General features: G+C 63.4%; 1 protein-coding gene across 1 annotated transcript; it reads left to right on the forward strand.

Moving 5' to 3' along the window:
• The first annotated feature begins 7,426 nt into the window (after positions 1 to 7,426).
• LOC101537143 (serpin B6) lies at positions 7,427 to 16,222 on the forward strand. Its single transcript, XM_055126953.1, has 7 exons — positions 7,427 to 7,568; positions 10,804 to 10,978; positions 11,800 to 11,940; positions 12,896 to 13,013; positions 14,285 to 14,427; positions 14,994 to 15,149; positions 15,709 to 16,222. The coding sequence occupies exons 2-7, from the start codon at positions 10,814 to 10,816 to the stop codon at positions 16,111 to 16,113; spliced, it is 1,128 nt and encodes a 375-aa protein (XP_054982928.1). The 5' UTR covers positions 7,427 to 7,568; positions 10,804 to 10,813; the 3' UTR covers positions 16,114 to 16,222.
• Positions 16,223 to 17,633: the final 1,411 nt, after the last annotated feature.

Raw genomic sequence — 17,633 nt, forward strand, 5'->3', positions numbered from 1 at the left:
GCAGACGCCCAGGGCTGATTCTTCAGCCCACTGGTCAGCGGCCACTGCGGAACCAGGGTGAGGCAGGGAACACACAGCCAGGCCCCCAGAGGGCAGGTGGCGAGGGGCCCCGAGGCCATCCCCCTGCACCCAGGACTGGACAGTCCGGCCTCTTAGCCGAGACGACATGAGGCCTTTGGGAGAGGCGGACTCTCTGGCCAGGATGGGAGGTTTGGGCAGGGCCGTCCGCTGACCCCGTCGCCCCGTCCCTGGGGCTCAGCGGTGAGCGGCCTTGCGGGAGGGGGACCCAGGGCTGTCTGAAGCGTGGAGGAAGTGAGCGGGAACTGGCAAGCCGGCCTCGAGGGCCCCCTGCTAAGGCCACACCCGGGGCCAGCTCAGGCCCCCAGACTCCCGGGGCCCCTTTCCGTGCCGGCCCATGCTGTCCGGGCCGCCCGCCACCGTGGGCTCCTTCTCAGTCCCCTCTGCTCTGGGCCGGGTGCCACCCCTGCCCACTCTCACACCCTCCCGGCCGGGCCAGGGGAGAACCAGCTCGTCTCAGATGTGTCTGCGCTCCTGCCTGTCCCCGAGCTGTTTCGCCCTCCTCAGCCCTGCCCGACTCCGACCGTTCCTCACTGGCCCTGGCCCTGACTCCTCCTCAGACCCCCTCCAGCTCTCGACAGCTGATCCCGGGCTCCGAGCCGGAATTCTCCCGTGCCGGGGCCCTGCTGTCCGGGGCTGTGCCGGGCCGGACCCCCAGCCCTGCGTGCGGACCCTCCTGGCCCGGCCCCTGCGCCCCTTCCGGACACCGAGGCAGGGAGAGGACAGGAGAGAGGCAGGAGGGGGGCAGGGCCGCAGGGCAGGACAGGGCTGGCCGAGTCCAGCCCCCCCAGCTCCAGCTCCTCACAGGGTCCCCCCAACCCCCGCCGCGGGCGGCCCAGCCACTGCCGCTCCAATAAATGAAAAAAAGAAAATAATCCCGTCTACGTGGCACGGTGCCGGCCTGGCACATGAGCAGCCTCGCCGGCCCCCGGCACCACCACTGTGGGGTCCTTGAGCCCCACCAGGGGCGACCCCTGAGCACAGAGTCCTGAGCACTGCCGGGTGTGGCCAACCAGAACGGAAAAGAAAAAGAAAAGAAAGGGAAGAGGGGAATGAATGAATGAATGAATGAATGAATGAATGAATGAATGCAGTAACCCCAGAGGTTCTCACAGCCTGCCCTGACCGACCCGTCCGGCCCCACCCGGGGGACTCTGCGGTGTACTCGGGGGGGCCCCGCGCCCAGCACACCCCCGGCTGTGCCCTGGGCTCACACGCCCGGCCCTGCCCCAACGGCCCCGCACCTGGGCTGGCCCCGCCGGCTCCCCTCCCCCACCCCTCCCCAGCCTCCCGCGTGCCCGGGGGCGCCCTGCTCCCTTAGTGATGCCACCCCCCACCCCCATCCTCTGACTGGTACAAAGGGCGGCCGGGCTCCAGCTCCTGGTGACGGCAGGAGGACAAAGGGCGCTCGCCTGCCCAGCCCTGGGGGCAGGTGTCCGTCACCTGGCTCGGGAGGCCTGTGATGACTGCCCGGGTCCTCTGGGCGTCTTTAGCCAGATGTCCGAGAGAGCAGACCCCAGAGAGGCTGAACGGTCAACTGAGAAACGTGCCAGTGTTGGGGGCGGGGGTCACTGCAGCTCTGGTCTTTTGGGCCGGGGCCACCAGGGCTGCACCTGGCAATGCCCCGGAGCGCGTGGTTCTGGGGTTCGAACCCGGGTCCAGCATGCTCGGTCCCTGCAGCTCTCCCTTACCTCAGGGAATCTCTAAAAACCGCAAGAAAAAAGCCAGCGGACCCGAATTACCTGGACGGTGGCCTTCCCCCTGACGCGGCAGCGTAATGAACACGGGGCGGGAAAGCTGTGGCCGTAAGCAAACAGTTTCTGGGTGTTTTTTATTTCTTTTTGGGTCATACCCGGCGATGCTCAGGGGTTACTCCTGGCTCTGCACTCAGGAATCACCCCTGGCGGTGCTCGGGGGACCAAATGGGATGCTGGGGATTGAACTTGGGTCGGCTGCATGCAAGGCAAACGCCCTCCCCGCTGTGCTATTGCTCCAGCCCCAGCAAACGGTTTCTGGAAGGTGCAAAGAAAACGCATTTGGCAACCACCATGTTGCGAATCTGATATTCCCAGCCGTGCTCCCTTGTTCCCCCATTTCTCTGGCGAAAAGAAGCCGAGAGTGGGAAAATTCAGAAGCCCTGGGTCTGGCAGCAGCCATAGCACAGCTCGGAGGGCGCTAGCCCCAAATGTTCTACTGAGCATCAGCACTGTGTGTGGCTTCTGCAAGGGGCACACGTGGGGCGCTGGAGACTCGAACTTGGAGCCGTGTGTTCGCAGGGCAGGTTCTGCGGCCCCGGGGTTTTCCTCTGGGCCCGTTAGGGAGGGCTTCAGTCCTGCGTGTTCAGAGACGGGGTTGCAGGGTTCTGGGGCAGGGGATCTAGGGACTGTCTCTCTGCGAAGAGGCGGCTGGAAGGTGGGGCGGGCAGGGTTCCATCCGAGTATACAGCTGTGGGCAGGGGAGGCGGCGTGTGGACGGGCAGCGTCCATCCGAGGCTCTCAGGAATCAGGGCTGGGTGTACGCAGGGCTGGCCCCAGCCTGAGTCAGCCGTGGGCTGGCCCGGGAGCCCGCGGGGCCTCTGGGCTGGCCGGGGAGTCTCGGAGCTGCCTGGGCGCTCGGGACTGAGGTGAGTCAGGAAGTGACTCTTGCGAGAGGACAGCAGGGAGGGCGTTCGCCTTGCATGCAGCCGGCCCGGGTTTGGTCCCCAGATCTCATATGGTGTCCCGAGCACTGCCAGGAGTTGGCGGGGTGTGACCCCGAAAGCCAACAAAACAAAAAGAGAAAGCGCCCGAATAAACCAACCAGACCGTGGGGGCATCTGAAGCCCCGGGGCGAGGGGCAGGTGCAGCAACGGCACGGCTTTAAATGACAGCCTCAAGGGCGGAGTGGCAGCCCACTGGGTAGGGCGCAGGCCTTGACACGGCCAACCTGGGCTCACACGGCCAACTTGAGTTCCATCCCCAAGACCCCATAGGGTCCCCCGAGCCCACCAGGAGTGATCCCGGGGTACAGGGCCAGGAGTCGGCCCTGAGCACTGCCGGGTGAACTGAAAAAGAGAAATAAATAAATTAAATAACAACTCCAGGGGCCAGAGAGATGGCACAGGGGTAAGGCACTTGCCTTGCACGTGGTCAACCTGGGTTTGAGCCCTGGCAGGCACCACACAGGTGCCCCTGAGCACCACCAGAAGTGGTTCCTGAGCACAGAGACGGGAGTAAGCCCTGAGCACCACCAGGCATGGGCCCTGAGCACAGAGCCGGGAGTAATCCCTGAGCACCACCAGGCGTAGTCCTTGAGCACAGAGCTGGGAATAATCCCTGAGCACCACCAGGCATAGTCCCTGAGCACAGAGCTGGGAGTAATCCCTGAGCACCACCAGGCATAGTCCCTGAGCACAGAGCTGGGAGTAATCCCTGAGCACCACCAGGCATGGGCCCTGAGCACAGAGCTGGGAGTAATCCCTGAGCACCACCAGGCGTGCTCCCTGAGCACAGAGCCAGGAGTAATCCCTGAGCATCACCAGGCGTGCTCCCTGAGCACAGAGCCGGGAGTAATCCCTGAGCACCACCAGGCATGGGCCCTGAGCACAGAGCCGGGAGTAATCCCTGAGCACCACCAGGCATGCTCCCTGAGCACAGAGCGGGGAGTAATCCCTGAGCACTACCAGGCGTGGGCCCTGAGCACAGAGCTGGGAGTAAGCCCTGGGCACTGCCGGGTGTGGATCCCCCAAAAAAACAATATAAATGTAAGATAAAGACTCCAGTGCCGTTGCACATTATGACACCTCAATAAAAACCGATAAAGGAGGGCCAGTCAGCGGGGCTGGCAGCCTGTCAGCGTCTCTCCTCCTTGTGCCCGGGGGTTTGTGCCGTGTCCTTCGACCCCCAGGAGCTGAGCTTCCCTCATGCGCTGCCGCCGCCCTCAGAGCCCCGTGGCGTGATCGGTTCCGTCTTGCTTCCTCGTTCCCCTCAGTGAAGTCGCCTCTCCTGGCGGTTCCTGTTCGGTCACGGTCAGTGGCGGCCCCAGGCCTGTGTAGTTCCCCCAAAGCCCCAGCACGGGGGTTCCCAGCACTCCAGAAGGGACACACGCGCGTCCAGGATCAGAATATCGAGGCGCGCAGCCGTCGGCTCGAAGGAGTCCCAGGGCAGCGCAGTCTGGGGGGGAGACGTCCTGATCCTGACTCAGGAACCTCGACTCAGGGAAGAAACTGAATCGGAACACTTGGAGGGCTGCTATCACTAGGAAGGGACACCAGGAGCAGAGGAGAAGGGGCAGGGAGAGAGGCAACAACAACTAAAGCAGAGAAGTGGCAAGATGAAATACTTGCGACTTATTTCTCCAAGGGCCACCTATGCTCATACGTAAGGAGCACTGGAGAAGGAGCAGGGAGATGGGTCAAAGGGCGGGAGCTTGTGCCTTGCATGTGTGAGGCCCTAACTTTGACCCCCAGCACCCCTGAAGGGCCCTCAGCACTGGCAGGGGATGCCTTGAGGCGCCTGAGGGCCACTGGGCTGACAGTTCCCTGTCGTCAGTCCCTGGCATTGCCCCGAGGCTGGCCTAAGTTGCTAGGAGTGGGGTTCAAGCCCCCTGAGGGCTGGGAGGGAGTAAGTCCCGCCTCCCGTACAAAAATCAAGGAGAGGAGGCAAAGCAATTTTTAATAACTCCATAACAGGAAGATAGTGCAGGAGGTGGGTGGTCCCCGCGCATGGAGGAGACCCTGGTTTCATCCCCGGCATCACACATAGTCCCCAGAGCGCCAGCAGGGGGCACTCCTGAGCACAGAGCCAGGACTGCAGCTGAGCACCCCTGGGTGTGGGCCCCCAAGTCACAGAAATGAGCAGGTCACCAACGGGTCATGGGCTGGGGGGGAGGGAGTGAGAAGAATGGAACAGAAAGCAGGCGAGGGCTCGGAGACGTGGGAAGGCGGGAGGAAGAGCTGCCAGTCACGACCGAGGCAGCATTCCTCACTCTGGGACCCGTCCTGAAAGAAAAGCTCTCGGGGCTGGAGGTTAAAATGGGGCAAGGCACACGAAAGGGGTTCCTGGTCACATCTGTGGCACAGCAGAGGTTGCCTGGGCACCGCTGGGTGTGACCCCACCCCCAGGCTAAATATGTCAGGGGCTGGAGCGATGGCACAGCGGGGAGGGCGTTTGCCTTGCACGCGGCCGACCCGGGTTTGATTCCCAGCATCCCATAGGGTCCCCTGCGCACTGCCAGGAGTGATTCCCGAGCACAGAGCCAGGAGTAACCCCTGTGCATCACTGGGTGTGACCCCAAATAGAAAAAAAAACAAGAATGAGGCAAAGCGGGGGGAGGGGAACATGAGACCCCCATGCCCCCCCAGCCCCGGAGGGCAACTGACATCACTAACAAAAAGACATGAGCTAGGAATCTCGCCAGAAGGTCTAGGGTTTTGGGTGAGCGGTCACAGAAGACCATCCTGACCGGCTGCTGCCCACTCCGGGGGGCTGTGGACCAGCAGGCCCGGCTCCCTGGCAGCTGGTTCAAAGCCCAGAGCGGCAGGTGGTGCTGAAGGAAACTGTCATGTGACAATGGCCCCTGCCTGCCCCCGACGCTGTGCGACTGGGCTCGAGGAGCTCGGAGAGGAGCATATGGCAGGGAGAGTCACGTGCCTCGGTGACAACGGGTTTCAAAGTGACCTACGGTGGCAAATAAGCCACAGGGGCATCAGTCGGCCATTAAAAAAATATGGTGCCGCTGTGGCAAGGAAGGAGGGTCTCCTGTTTCCCCCTCTCCGAGCAGGGGGCTGGAGTGTCATCCGTGAAGCAAGACACTGGGTGGGTGAGTCAGCAACGACCCCGGATGCCGTCCTGCTCTGTCCGGGGTGCTGAAAAGAGAAAAACAAGATAGCAGGGGTCTGCACACACAGGACCCGGGTTTAATCCCTCCAGCCCCCAGCCCAAAATATATGAGCAGACTCATGAGGCCAAAAACGACCGTGTGCGTGTGTGTGTGTGTGTGTGTGTGTGTGTGTGTGTGCCCAGAGATGGGGTTCACTCCTGGCTCTGTGCTCTGGGGTCGCTCAGGGGGTGTCTGGGGGACCATATGGGGTGCCAGGGATCCAACCCGGTCAGCCCCATGCGAGGCAGGCACCTTAAACCCCTGTTCTCTTTCCGGCCTTGACAGCCCTTAAGATAAAGGTTTATGCCTTTGGCTTCACTCCCACCCAGCTGTGATCGGGACACACACAGACCTGGGGCCAACCCGGTGTTCATTAACCCTCTCATCACCTGGCACAGCAGCTGTGCGCCCGTGCAGGTGCCAGGGGCTCCCGTGTGCCAGGCCCTCCTCGAGGGCGAGGCTGGAGGAAGCACTAAATAGTTGGCGGTCCCCACCCCTGGACGGCCCGTCGGAAAACGTTGGGCTATCATTGTCCCTCCTGGGTCCCCTGGGCCCCCGTCCCTCCTGCAGGTGGGCGCAGGACGAGGCCCCGCCCGCGCAGGGTTCGGCGGTCAAGGTGCGCCCGCGCCCCTGGGAACCTGCCGTCCCCGGCCGGCCCCTTGCAGGCCGGGCGGTGGCCAGGGCGGGACCGCTGGCCGGGCTCGGCCCGCCTCCCCCGCCCTCCCCGCGGGTATTTAGGCAGCGGGCGGCGCGCCCACTCCAGCCTGCTGCTCCGCTAGCTGCGACTCCGGACTCTCGGTACGGGCTGGCGCGCAGGGAGGGAGCGCCCGGGGGAGCCGGCGCTGGGTGCTCGGGGCTGGCGGGGGGCCGGGAGCGCGTGCACGAGGGCGGGGGGCCTGGAGCGCATGCATGAGGGCGGAGGGGGGGTGTCCCGGAGCGCGTGCACAGGACGGCGGGGGCGTCCCGGAGCGCGTGCACGGGGGCGGCGGGGGCGTCCCGGAGCGCGTGCACGGGGGCGGCGGGGGTGTCCCGGAGCGCGTGCACGAGCAGGGCGTCCCCAGGGACGGAGGCAACTGGAGGCGCAAAGAAGTTGGGGGCGTGCCCGGGGGACGGGGCTGCTTGGAGCAAGGGGGGCGGGAGCGTCCGAGGAGCGAGGGCAGCGCCGAGAACGCGCGGGTGTGCGGGTGGGAGCGAGCCCAGGCCGGGCAAGAACCGGGGGCCGAGCAGGAGCCTCGGGGACCGCGGAAGCGGCGGAGCCGGGACCCGGGAAGCCCCGGGGGCGCGTCCTCGGCGGGCGTGCGCCTCGCGGGAGGGGCGTGGCCTGCGGAAGGGCCGCTGGGGCGTGGTTTCCCGGGGCGTGGCGTGATCGGGGGCGTGGCCCGCGCGGGGAGCGCTGGGTGGGCGTGGTCGTCCAGGGCGTGACGCGCCTCGGGGGCGTGGCCGCCGCGGGGAGAGCCGGAAGGCGCGTGTTCCGGGGCCGGGGCGGGGCCGGGGCGGGGCCTCGCGGCGCGGGGCGGGGCCGCGCTCACCTGCGGCGGCCCGGGGCTGGCGGGGTGGGCTACTGCCCGGAGCGCCCGGCTCGAGTGTCCCGCCGGGGCCCCTGCGCGGTCAGCGCGCCGTGACGCAGTCCGGTGAGTCGGGCATGGCCGCCGGGTGCGGCCGGGGACGCGGACGATCGCTCGGACCCGGAGCGGGCAGCCCCGGCGCGCTGGGGGCCGCGGCCAGTGTCGGGCGCTTCTGCGCGTGGCTGCGGGGCCTCTGGGAGACCTCCCGAGCCCGCGGCCGCAGGTGACCCCGCCCTGGGAGCCCGGGGGGCCTGCCGCCCTGGGGGGGCCCGCTCGGACCTGCCGGCCCCGCGGGCTCCTGGTTAACCCTTGCAGGGACGGCGGCGGGGCGGCCGGGCCGGCGGAGCCGCTGGTGGGCAGGGCGAGGCCGCGTCCATCCGGACGTCCGTCCGTCCATGCCCACTTTAGGAGAAGCGTGAAAAGCCCGTGTTCACTTGCTGCCCGACAGTGGGCGTGCGTGCGGGGGCGGGTGGGCCCAGCTGGGCGCTGCCCCTCTGCTTCCGCGTGGCAGGTTCTCTCCGGACTGGGTGGGAGGTGACCGCCGGCCGCTTCCTTCCTGGGTGGTTTGGGTGGGCCGAGAGGGGACAGTCACCTTTGCTTGAGCTGTTGCAAAGGCCGGGCGTGGTGACTCACCGCCTCCCACTGTGTGCGCTTAGGGGCGTGTCCGACGTGTGGGGGCCACTTGTGAGTAACGCATCACTCACTCCGGTCCCGGGAGAGAGCAGCCCCTCGGCCGTGGGCACCGGGCAGCGTTATGTAAGGCCAGCTGCGGTACCGGGCGCTTCACTGCAGCTCAGTGAAGTGAGAGGGAACGGGGTCTCTGTTCTCCGCTTCTACCCGAGCACCCACAGCACGCCCTGGGAGACCCTGGGAAGCCCCCCCATCTTGCATTGCAGGCCCCCAGGCCAGAGAGGAGGAACATTTTCAGCTCTGTCCACTGCTTCTAGGACAGACGCTGTGAGCCAGGCATTCATTTCCTTCTGCAAGTGGGAGCAGGCCTCTCATGCAGAGGCAGTCAGCCTGTTTTTCCTGTGAGCTGCTGCTTAGAGAAGTCACACACACATATGCGCACACACACACACACATTGCACACACACACACACACACACACACACACACAGAGCACCAGAAAACAGAAGTGGGCCTCTGCAGTACTTGATAACTGGCCAGCTGGGCTGGTGGGTCAGTGGCAGGGCTGGGACGTGGGGCTGCCTGGTCCCCGAGGTGTCTGGGGTTATCTGGGCCACCCTGGTGTTGCTGGGGGCCTGCAAGACCACATCCGGTCAGGAGCAAACCCAGGTGGGGTGCTGGTTCCCTAACAGCTCCATGACCTCTCAGCCCTCAGAGAAATGTGACAATATTTACCTTTATTATTTTAATTTTTGGTTTTGGGGCCACACCCCCTGTGCCGACTCCTGGCGGGGCTCAGGGACCCTGCGTGGTGCGAGGGGTCCAACCCAGGTTGGCTGCGAGCAGGGCGGGCACCTTCCCAGATTCTCTGGGGCCGTAAGCGTCCTTGTCTTAAGAAGGCCGGCGATGGCATCAAGCCGCGATCTGTGTAGATGATTAGGGAATGGTCAGCTGACGATAAGTGGACAGTGTACAAAGTTCCCATTTGTGCTGGAGGGGAAGAAAATGGTGCAAGGACAGAGTTGTGCCTTGTTTGACATAGTTAAATACGCGCGGTGCGTGTCTGGGTGATTTCATTAGCAAAGCCTCAAACCCAGTCGTGAGGCTTATTTATTAACTTCTGTTGCTTCGCTCAGGCCTCTTGGCCTGTGCCACTGTGGGTGCATCTGTATATTTCCCCCAGCCCCCAGACCACGTTTCCATCCACCACTGCCCCTGGGACCCTCCCTTCACTCCCCTCCCCCGCCCCTCCCTCTCTGGAACTTCCATTTCAGCGTCAGAACCCAAGTGCTTGTTTCTTTTCTCTTCCTTTTCCCCGCCATGAGGGAATCCATGTCTTTTTTTTTTGAGAAGTTAATAATTTAATTAATTAATTAATTAATTTTAAATTCTTTTATTGAATCACCATGTGGAAAGTTACAAAGCTTTCAGGTTTAAGTCTCAGTTACACAATGCTCAAACACCCATCCCTTCACCAGTGCACATGGGAATCCATGTCTTTACAGCCCCCTCTTGGCCTGCCTGCAGCCGGCAGTGTTTCCTCTTTCCCTTTATTGCTGGCTTGGGCAACGGGAATGTGTCCAGATCTTGGCTGTTATGAGTCATGCCGTAATGAATGCAGGGCTGCAGGCCTTTGTGTGTGTGTGTGTGTGGAGAGGGCAGGGGAGCTGCACACTTAACCAGCCCAGGGCTTCCTCCCGACTCTGCTCAAGGCATCTCTCGTGGTGGGGCTTGGATGACCCTCTCTGGGGCCGGGAGTTGAGCCCAAGGTGGCCGGTGCAAGGCAAGGGCTTGGCCACTGTCCTGTTGCACCAGTCCCCATGCAGGCACCTTTTTTGCAAGAGCTTTTCTTTATTCCTTGGGTGATGATTTAATGTGTGTGTTGGTGGGGCACTCAGCCCAGGGCCTCACACGTGAGCTCTACCACTAACCCCCCTTTCTTTTTCTTTGGGGCACACTGGGCAATGTGCAGGGGTTACTCCTGGCTCATGCACTCAGGAATTACTCCTGGCGGTGCTCGGGGGACCCTTTGGGATGCTGGGGATCAAACCCGGGTCGGCTGCATGCATGGCAAACGCCCTCCCCGCTGTGCTATCACTCCAGCCCCCACAAAGCCCCATTTTTATATTTCAAGAGGGATGTGCTGATTTTTCAAGCGGGGTTACCGCGGGTTTTGCATGTCTGTGAGAGGCACCCAGGGGCTCCTTCCGGGGCTAGAGCCGGCCTGAGCCAGTGTGGACTCGGTTGTGTGAGAGCCCTGAACTATCTCGTCCTTACTGGGGGTGGAGCTGGGGTCCTGGAACGGACCTGAGAAATCTCACCATGAAATCGTCATGTGGCGGGGACTCTGGAAACGCAGCCTGACCCTTGACCCCTGACCCCTGGGGTCTGAATCTGGCTCTTCCCCACCTGTGCCAGGGGTCACTTGGGTCTGGGCCCAGGGTGACGGGGTGGGGGGCCGGGAGCGAGGTCTCAGGGGAGGATGAACGATGCTCAGTAGGGGAAACTGAGGCGGGTGCGTCCTTACTTGTTCCACTGATCATCCTTCGTCCAGCTCCAGGCTTCCTCCACCTCTGGTGGGATCCCGTATTTGAGGGTCTCCCAGAGAGCGGCACCCCCCCCACGGCATCCCCCTGCCCCCGGCACTGACCCTCCGTCCCCTCTGCCGCAGGCTGGCCGACATGGGCTCCGTGCAGGAAGTCAACGGCGCCTTCGCGCTGGACCTCCTGAAGAAGCTGTGCGAGGACAACCCCGGGAACGTGTTCTTCTCGCCCATGAGCATCTCCTCCGCGCTGGCCATGGTCTTCCTGGGGGCCAAGGGCAGCACCGCCGAGCAGATGTCCCAGGTAGGCGCTGCGGCCCGTCGCAGGGCCGTGCGGGAGCTGAGGGGGGCGCGGCGGGGCTGGGGGCTGGGAAGGTGCCCGGGGCCTTTGCTCGCCATGGGCTCCCTGTCGGGGGTCGCTGTCCTGCCCTTTGGTCTCTCCTTCCAGTGTCCGGGACCCCCGTTTTCCCGCCCCTCCCCGGGATGAGCCCCAAGATTTCTCCCCCTGCTGCCTCTCCCCTGCCCCCCACCCCCCGCGGTTCCTTCCCTCTGCTCGGCCGCCTCTTGTGTGGGCTTCTGCAGTGGCCGCACAGGCTGCCCTCGGGGACAGTGTGGTCCCCCCCCCCGGGCCCTGCAGCCCCCGCCCCGCCCCCCGCTGCCAGAGGAGGGATGCTTCGGCCCCAGGGAATTCTGTCACACAGGAAGGGAGAGTCCGGGGGCCTTGCAGGGGACAGCCTGCCCCTCCAGGAACACGTGTGGTGCTCCCAGGCCTTCCCCTCGGGTCCCCTCCTCCCAGGGCAGACCTGCAGTGCCGGGTTTGGGGTTCTGGCCGGGACAGCTGTCACTCCTGTGTCCCGCGGGTCAGAGCCGTCTCAGGTGCAGTGGCAGGAGGTGGACCCGGCACAGCCACTGCCCCCTGCTGGCCAGTGTCCAGTGTGACGGGGTGCAGTGTGTGTGTGTTTTGGGGGGTGCCAGCAGCCTTCTCTGCAGACAGACGGGGGAGCACTTTGTCCCCGGGGCTGGCCGTGGGGTGCTTCTGCTGGTCCCGGGTCTGGGGCTGCAGGTGCCCCAGGAGGAGCTGGCAGGCGGCCCTGCTGACCGCGCCCTCGCCCCCCTGTGTGCCAGGCCCTATGCTTCATCCGGAGCAAAGGCGACATCCACCAAGGCTTCCAGTCCGTGCTCAGCGACGTGAACAAGACCGGCACCCAGTACTTGCTGCGGACGGCCAACCGGCTCTTCGGCGCCAGAGACTTCGAGATCCTCTCGGTAAGCCGCCCCGGGCACGGGGGTGGGCGGTGGGGGACGGAGAGGTCGGGGGATGTGAGTCTGGGGTCATCCACTCGCCGGGGCGCACTGACCCTCACCAGCCGCCGCCCGGGTCTGCACCCTGTGCCGTCACCGAGGCCACCAGGACGGGCCCAGTTCAGGCTGACACCGCGATGTGCGCTGGGGGCCGTGCCACAGCCCTTCCCGTCGTGAGGCCCCTGTGCTGTGTCTGTGGTTTGGGGCCGTGCTCAGGACTTATTCCTGACAGCGTTGTCTCTTTGGCCCCTGTTTGATTTTATGTTTTTATTCACGAAGATCTTCTGGCTGCTTTTCACAGCAAATTTCCTTATTCATTTTATTTGGGGTCTCCCAAGCGGAGCCCCCGAGGCCCCAAGGCCAGACCCACGGTTCAGTCTTGGACGCTGTGGTCACCGGGGGCCCTCCAGGGACATACCTGGTGGCACTCGGGGGCCTCGGGCTGCCTCGAGGATCACAGTGGGGCTGGCTGCGGGCACGGCGGGATGGCAGCTCCACCCCTGTGCTCTCTCCGGCCCCCAGAGCAGGTTCCCTTTTTATGTTATCATTGATTTGGGGGCTGGTGTGCTCAGAGCTTATTCCTGCCTCTGAGCTCTGGGTTTGCTCCAGCCTGTGACGGGGGAAACAGAATACAGGGTACCGGGGATAGAACCTGGGTCCACCGCATACAGGGCAAGCGCCCTACCCACTGAGCTTTCTCTCTGGCCCCTATTACTGTTGGTGGTGGTGGTGCCGGTTGATAAACCCAGGGGTTCACACGCGGGGCCCGTGCTCTTCCCCTGAGCCCCATTTCCCCCATTTCATCATTTCATCGCATGTATTTTGAGCACGTCACCCGTGTGGGTGACAGCATGATGGCAGTGCTGCGCTGCAGTGAAGCAGCAGTGAGGTGACGAGGGTGTCGCTCTGTATCTCGCAGCCCTTCAAGGAGTCCTGCCTCAAGTTCTACCATGCCGAGATGGAGCAGCTCGACTTCGCGGGCGCCTCAGAGGAGTCCCGAGAGCACATAAACTCCTGGGTGGCCCAGAAGACCGAAGGTGACGCACCTGCTGCTTCTCGCTCGGGGTGACAGGGGCCGACTCGGCAGGGCCAGCCTGGCACAGGCGGAGGTGCTGGGCCCGGGACTCTCTCCTGCCCCTAGTTTTCTCCTTAATCCACCCCGGTGGCATCCGTTCCTCCACCAGATCATCACGTGTACATGGGAATAATAATGTTTTTCTTTCCTGAATAAGTGTAGAGAGATCCCTCCCGATAAAGGGTCACTGGGTGATGTTGCCAGACACACACACACACACACACACACACACACACACACACACACACACACTCCGTGCGTCTCCACTCCAGCCCTTTGGCCATCTCCCTGGCCCTCCCTGACCTCTCCCATTTCCGGTCACTGCTGGGCACAGCTTTTCCAGAACAATGTACACTTTCAGTGTCCTCTGGGGACGTGGTTTACGTGACTGTGGCCTTCTTTTCACAAGGGGCACTAAAAAGTGTGCACTGCAGGTTTCCTGCCCATGTCCCTCTCCCGTCCCAGTCCCCGTGCCCCATTGCAGAAAACTTGGGGGAGTCCCAGACACCTGCAGCTTTGGTTTGAAGGAGTGTCTGCTCCGGTCCTCTCCGTGCAGTGAATTTGCCCTGAACTTACTCACGTATGGGCTTTAGTCACATGATGCTTTCTTGCTTGCTTCCTTCCTTTTCCTTCCTTCCTTCCTTCCTTCCTTCCTTCCTTCCTTCCTTCCTTCCTTCCTTCCTTCCTTCCTTCCTTCCTTCCTTTCTGTTTTTGGGCCATACCAGCTATGCTCACGCTTTACTCCTGGCTCTGTGCTCAACGATCACTCCTGGTGAGGCTTGGAAAACCACATGGGGCTCTGGGGATCAAACTCAAGTCAAGTGTCCTGGCCACTGTCCTATCTCTCCAGCCCCACGTGATGGTATTTTTCATAGCAGAGCTTCTTCTGACTTTTGGGTGGCTGTTTTATTTTTTTCTTTTTGGGTCCCACCCAGCGATGGCTCATGCACTCAGGAATTACCCCTGGTGGTGCTCAGGGGACCATATGGGATGCTGGGAATCGAACCCCGGTCGGCCGTGTGCAAGGCAAACGCCCTCCCCGCTGTGCTATTGCTTCAGCCCCTTGGGTGGCTCTTTTAAGGACACATGGCCCTTTTCAGGGTAGTCTCTGGTTCCCTTCATCTGGCTCTATTTGGGGTCCAGTCTCTGGGTCCTTGGCTTTGCCCACAGTCCCCCAGGCTCAGCCACCAGGAAAGTCTCTGAGCTCACTGGATCTTTACTTTTTCTTCCCAGATAAAATTAAGAATCTGCTGGCCCCAGGTGTCGTGAATTCACTCACGGCGCTGATTCTGGTCAACGCCATTTACTTCAAAGGAAACTGGGAGAAGAAGTTTCAGAAGGAGAACACCCAGGAAAAGCCCTTCAAAGTCAGCAAGGTGAGTCCCTGACCCCGAGTCTCCCTGACCCGGGGCAGGCGCTGTGAGTGGCCTTGGTCGGCCTGGCGGAGCCGACCCCCCTGCTGGCCGTGGGGCCTCCCGTGTTGTGTGCTGTGACCTCCAAGCTGGCCCAGTCTCTGACGAGGCCTTGTGCCTCAGCTCCCTGTCCAGCTCCCTGCGCCGTGGCCACGCTGAAGGCAGAGCTCAGTCCTTGCGTCCCCAGAGTTCCCGGAGGCCCCAGCAGGCTGAGAACCTTAGCAGCAGAAGTCGTGGGGTGGGGAGCCCTTAGCAGGGTGCGTGCCCGTCTGGAGAGGGTGGGGCTGACATCACTCAGCCGCTGAGACGAGGTGAGGAGGTTCCGGGCGGTCCCTACGAGACACAGCCGTAAGGAGAGGACGGGGACATGCCTGTACTTGGGGAACATGGTTACCAACGGCCCGAGGGGCCACAGCCGGGCACTGGGGTGAGGGTCAGAACTCGAGAGGGGCCCGGGGCAGCCAGCTTGGCCTACTGGCGGTCACTCGGGCCCTGGGGGCAGCTCAAAGGCTTATCCATGTCCTTTGCAGACCGAGACCAAGCCCGTGCAGATGATGTATCAGAAATCCACCTTTCCCATGACCTACATCGGAGAAATCTTCACCCAAATCCTGGTGCTTCCCTATGCCAGCAACGAGCTGAACATGATCATCATGCTTCCGGACGAGAACACAGACCTGAAGACGGTAAGGGGCTCCGCCCAGGCCCCCGCATTAACACAGAAGGGGTGGCTGCAGGCCCCTCGCCCCCATCACGACATGGCCCCGCCCCTCCTCCTATTTCCCCGCCCCTTTCTCTGATTGCCCCGCCCCTCCTACCACTGCCCCTCCCCTCCCGCCATTGCCCCGCCCCTATCGGACATTGCCCTGCCCCTCTTACCAGAGCTTCACCCCTCCTGCCATTGGCCCCCACTCTTCACTGCCATAGCCCCGCCCCTCCTGCCACTGCCACGCCCTCCCTCCCATAGCCCCGCCCCCTGCCACTGCCCCGCCCCTCCTGCCATCGCCCCATCCCTCTTGCCATCACTCTGCCCCTCCCACAATAACCCCCCTTTTCTGACTTGCTCGTCCCTCCAGGCCATAGCCCCGCCCCTCCTGGCATGGCCACGCCCCTTAGGTGTAGCCCCGCCCCTCCCGGTATAGCCCCGCCCCCGCCCCTCGGAAGCCGCCGCGAGCTCCCAGGCCCGCTGCGTAGGGGCGCCCTGGGGTGCCCGCAGACGCGCTCACGGCCCCGCTCCCCTCGCAGGTGGAGGAGGCGCTCACGTACGAGAGGTTCGCCGAGTGGACGCGGCCCGACATGCTGGACGCCGAGGAGGTGGAGGTGCTGCTGCCCCGCTTCAAGCTGGAGGAGGACTACGACCTGAAGGGGGTCCTGGGCGCGCTGGGCATGCGGCACGCCTTCGAGCCGGCCGCGGCGGACTTCTCGGGCATGGCGTCCCGGCAGGGCCTGTGCCTGTCCAAGGCGGTGCACAAGGCCTTCGTGGAGGTGAACGAGGAGGGCACCGAGGCGGCGGCGGCCACGGCGGCCGTCATGATGCTGCGCTGCGCCAGGATCGTGCCCCGCTTCTGCGCCGACCGCCCCTTCCTCTTCTTCATCCAGCACTGCCAGACGCAGAGCCTCCTCTTCTGCGGCCGCTTCTCCGGCCCCTGAGCGCGCCCCCCGCCGCCCGTGCCTTCTTTGCTCCGCGCCGCGCGCCTGCGCCCCCCGCGCCCCCGCGCGGGGCCTTTATCATGCCCCAGAATAAAGGGCCGGTTTGGAACTCTGTCCTGCCCTGTGTGTTGGCGCGCCCGCAGGCCACGTGTGTTCTCGGATCTGGAGTTCGCGTTCCGGACGGGTCTTAGGCACACCCCTCCCCCCCACCCCCAGGGCCTGGCCCCCCTGGGCTGAGTGCGGCAGCAGGGGGGGGCTTAGCCCGGGCTCCAGGGCGCGGGGAGGGAGCAGAGGGAAGCGCTGGTCTCAGAAGCCCCCGTCCCAAACTGGCTAGGGGCTCCCCAGGAGCCAGCGGAGGTGGGAGGGGGCGCAGCTGACTCCCAGCAACCAGCCAGCCCGTGTCCCACCCACGAGGGGCATCATGTACCCCCGCTGAAAGGCGCCACCTTCTGCTGGCCCAGAAAAGTGGGAAGGGCCAACAGGACCCAGGCCTGACTGGACACGCTTCCGGCTGGAATACGGTGCAAATCAACCCCAGCTGACTTCAAGTTGTGCTTTGTTTTCAGTCTTTTCCGTTTTGCACCGCACCCGGGGGTTCTGGCTCTGTGCTCGGGGGTGACCCCTGGCGGTGGCGCGCGAGCGGTGCCCGCATGAACCGGGGGACGCGCCTCCCCCCTGCGCTCTTTCCCGCACCCCATCTCCAGTTTCACCCCAGAGCTGGGGAAAGAAGAGGCAGCTCAGGTCTCATGGAAACCCGATCAGACCACAGGGCCTGGCGGGGCCGCTGGCCTTCAGGGGAGCCGCAGCCGGCCTCGGGGACTGCCTAATATTTCTTCCTCTGACCCTTTGGGGGCTCCCCATGACGGCCCCCTCTCCCTGGCCCAGGAACTCATCCCGTGCCCCCTTGCTTTCCCTGGGGCGCCTGCTTCTCAGACAGGCGCCTCTAGCGGTGTTTGTCCTCCTTTCCTGGAAGAGGCCTTATACCCCAGAGGCTTATGAAAATGAGCTGCAGGGGCCTCTCTGTGACAGTTCCAAGGCCCTGTGGTTTTCAGTGCACACCGAGAAGGGGGTTCAGTAAAAGGGAGGTTCATTCTCCCCAAATAATGTGTTCTTGGGGTTGGAGCGATAGAACAGCGGGAGGGCATTTGCCTTGCACGCGGCCGACCCGGGTTCGATTCCCAGCATCCCGTATGGTCCCCTGAGCACCGCCAGGGGTAATTCCTGAGCACAGAGCCAGGAGTAACCCTTGTGCATCGCCGGGTGTGACCCAAAAAGAAAAAAAAATAAGGTTTTCTCATTTTTTTTGGGTGTGGGGGAGGGCATACAGCCTGCTGTGTGCTGGGTTTACTCCTGGCTCTGTGCTCAGGGATCACTCCTGGCGGTGCTCAGGGGGCCATATGTGATGCCAGTGTCTGAACCTGGGTCTGCTGTGTGCCAGGCAAGCACCTTACTTAACCCCTGGAAGTATCTCTCCGGTCCTATGCATGTCATCTTCTATGCCGTCGCTGCAGAAGACGCTT

This window comes from Sorex araneus, chromosome 2 (genome assembly GCF_027595985.1).
Source record: "Sorex araneus isolate mSorAra2 chromosome 2, mSorAra2.pri, whole genome shotgun sequence".
NCBI lineage: Eukaryota > Metazoa > Chordata > Mammalia > Eulipotyphla > Soricidae > Sorex > Sorex araneus.

Coding starts and splice junctions, on each gene's coding strand:
- LOC101537143 (XM_055126953.1), top strand. CDS start 10,814: ATGGGCTCCGTGCAGGAAGTCAACGGCGCCTTCGCGCTGGACCTCCTG. Junction 10,979..11,799: donor CCGCCGAGCAGATGTCCCAG/GTAGGCGCTGCG, acceptor CCTGTGTGCCAG/GCCCTATGCTTCATCCGGAG. Junction 15,150..15,708: donor AGAACACAGACCTGAAGACG/GTAAGGGGCTCC, acceptor CTCCCCTCGCAG/GTGGAGGAGGCGCTCACGTA.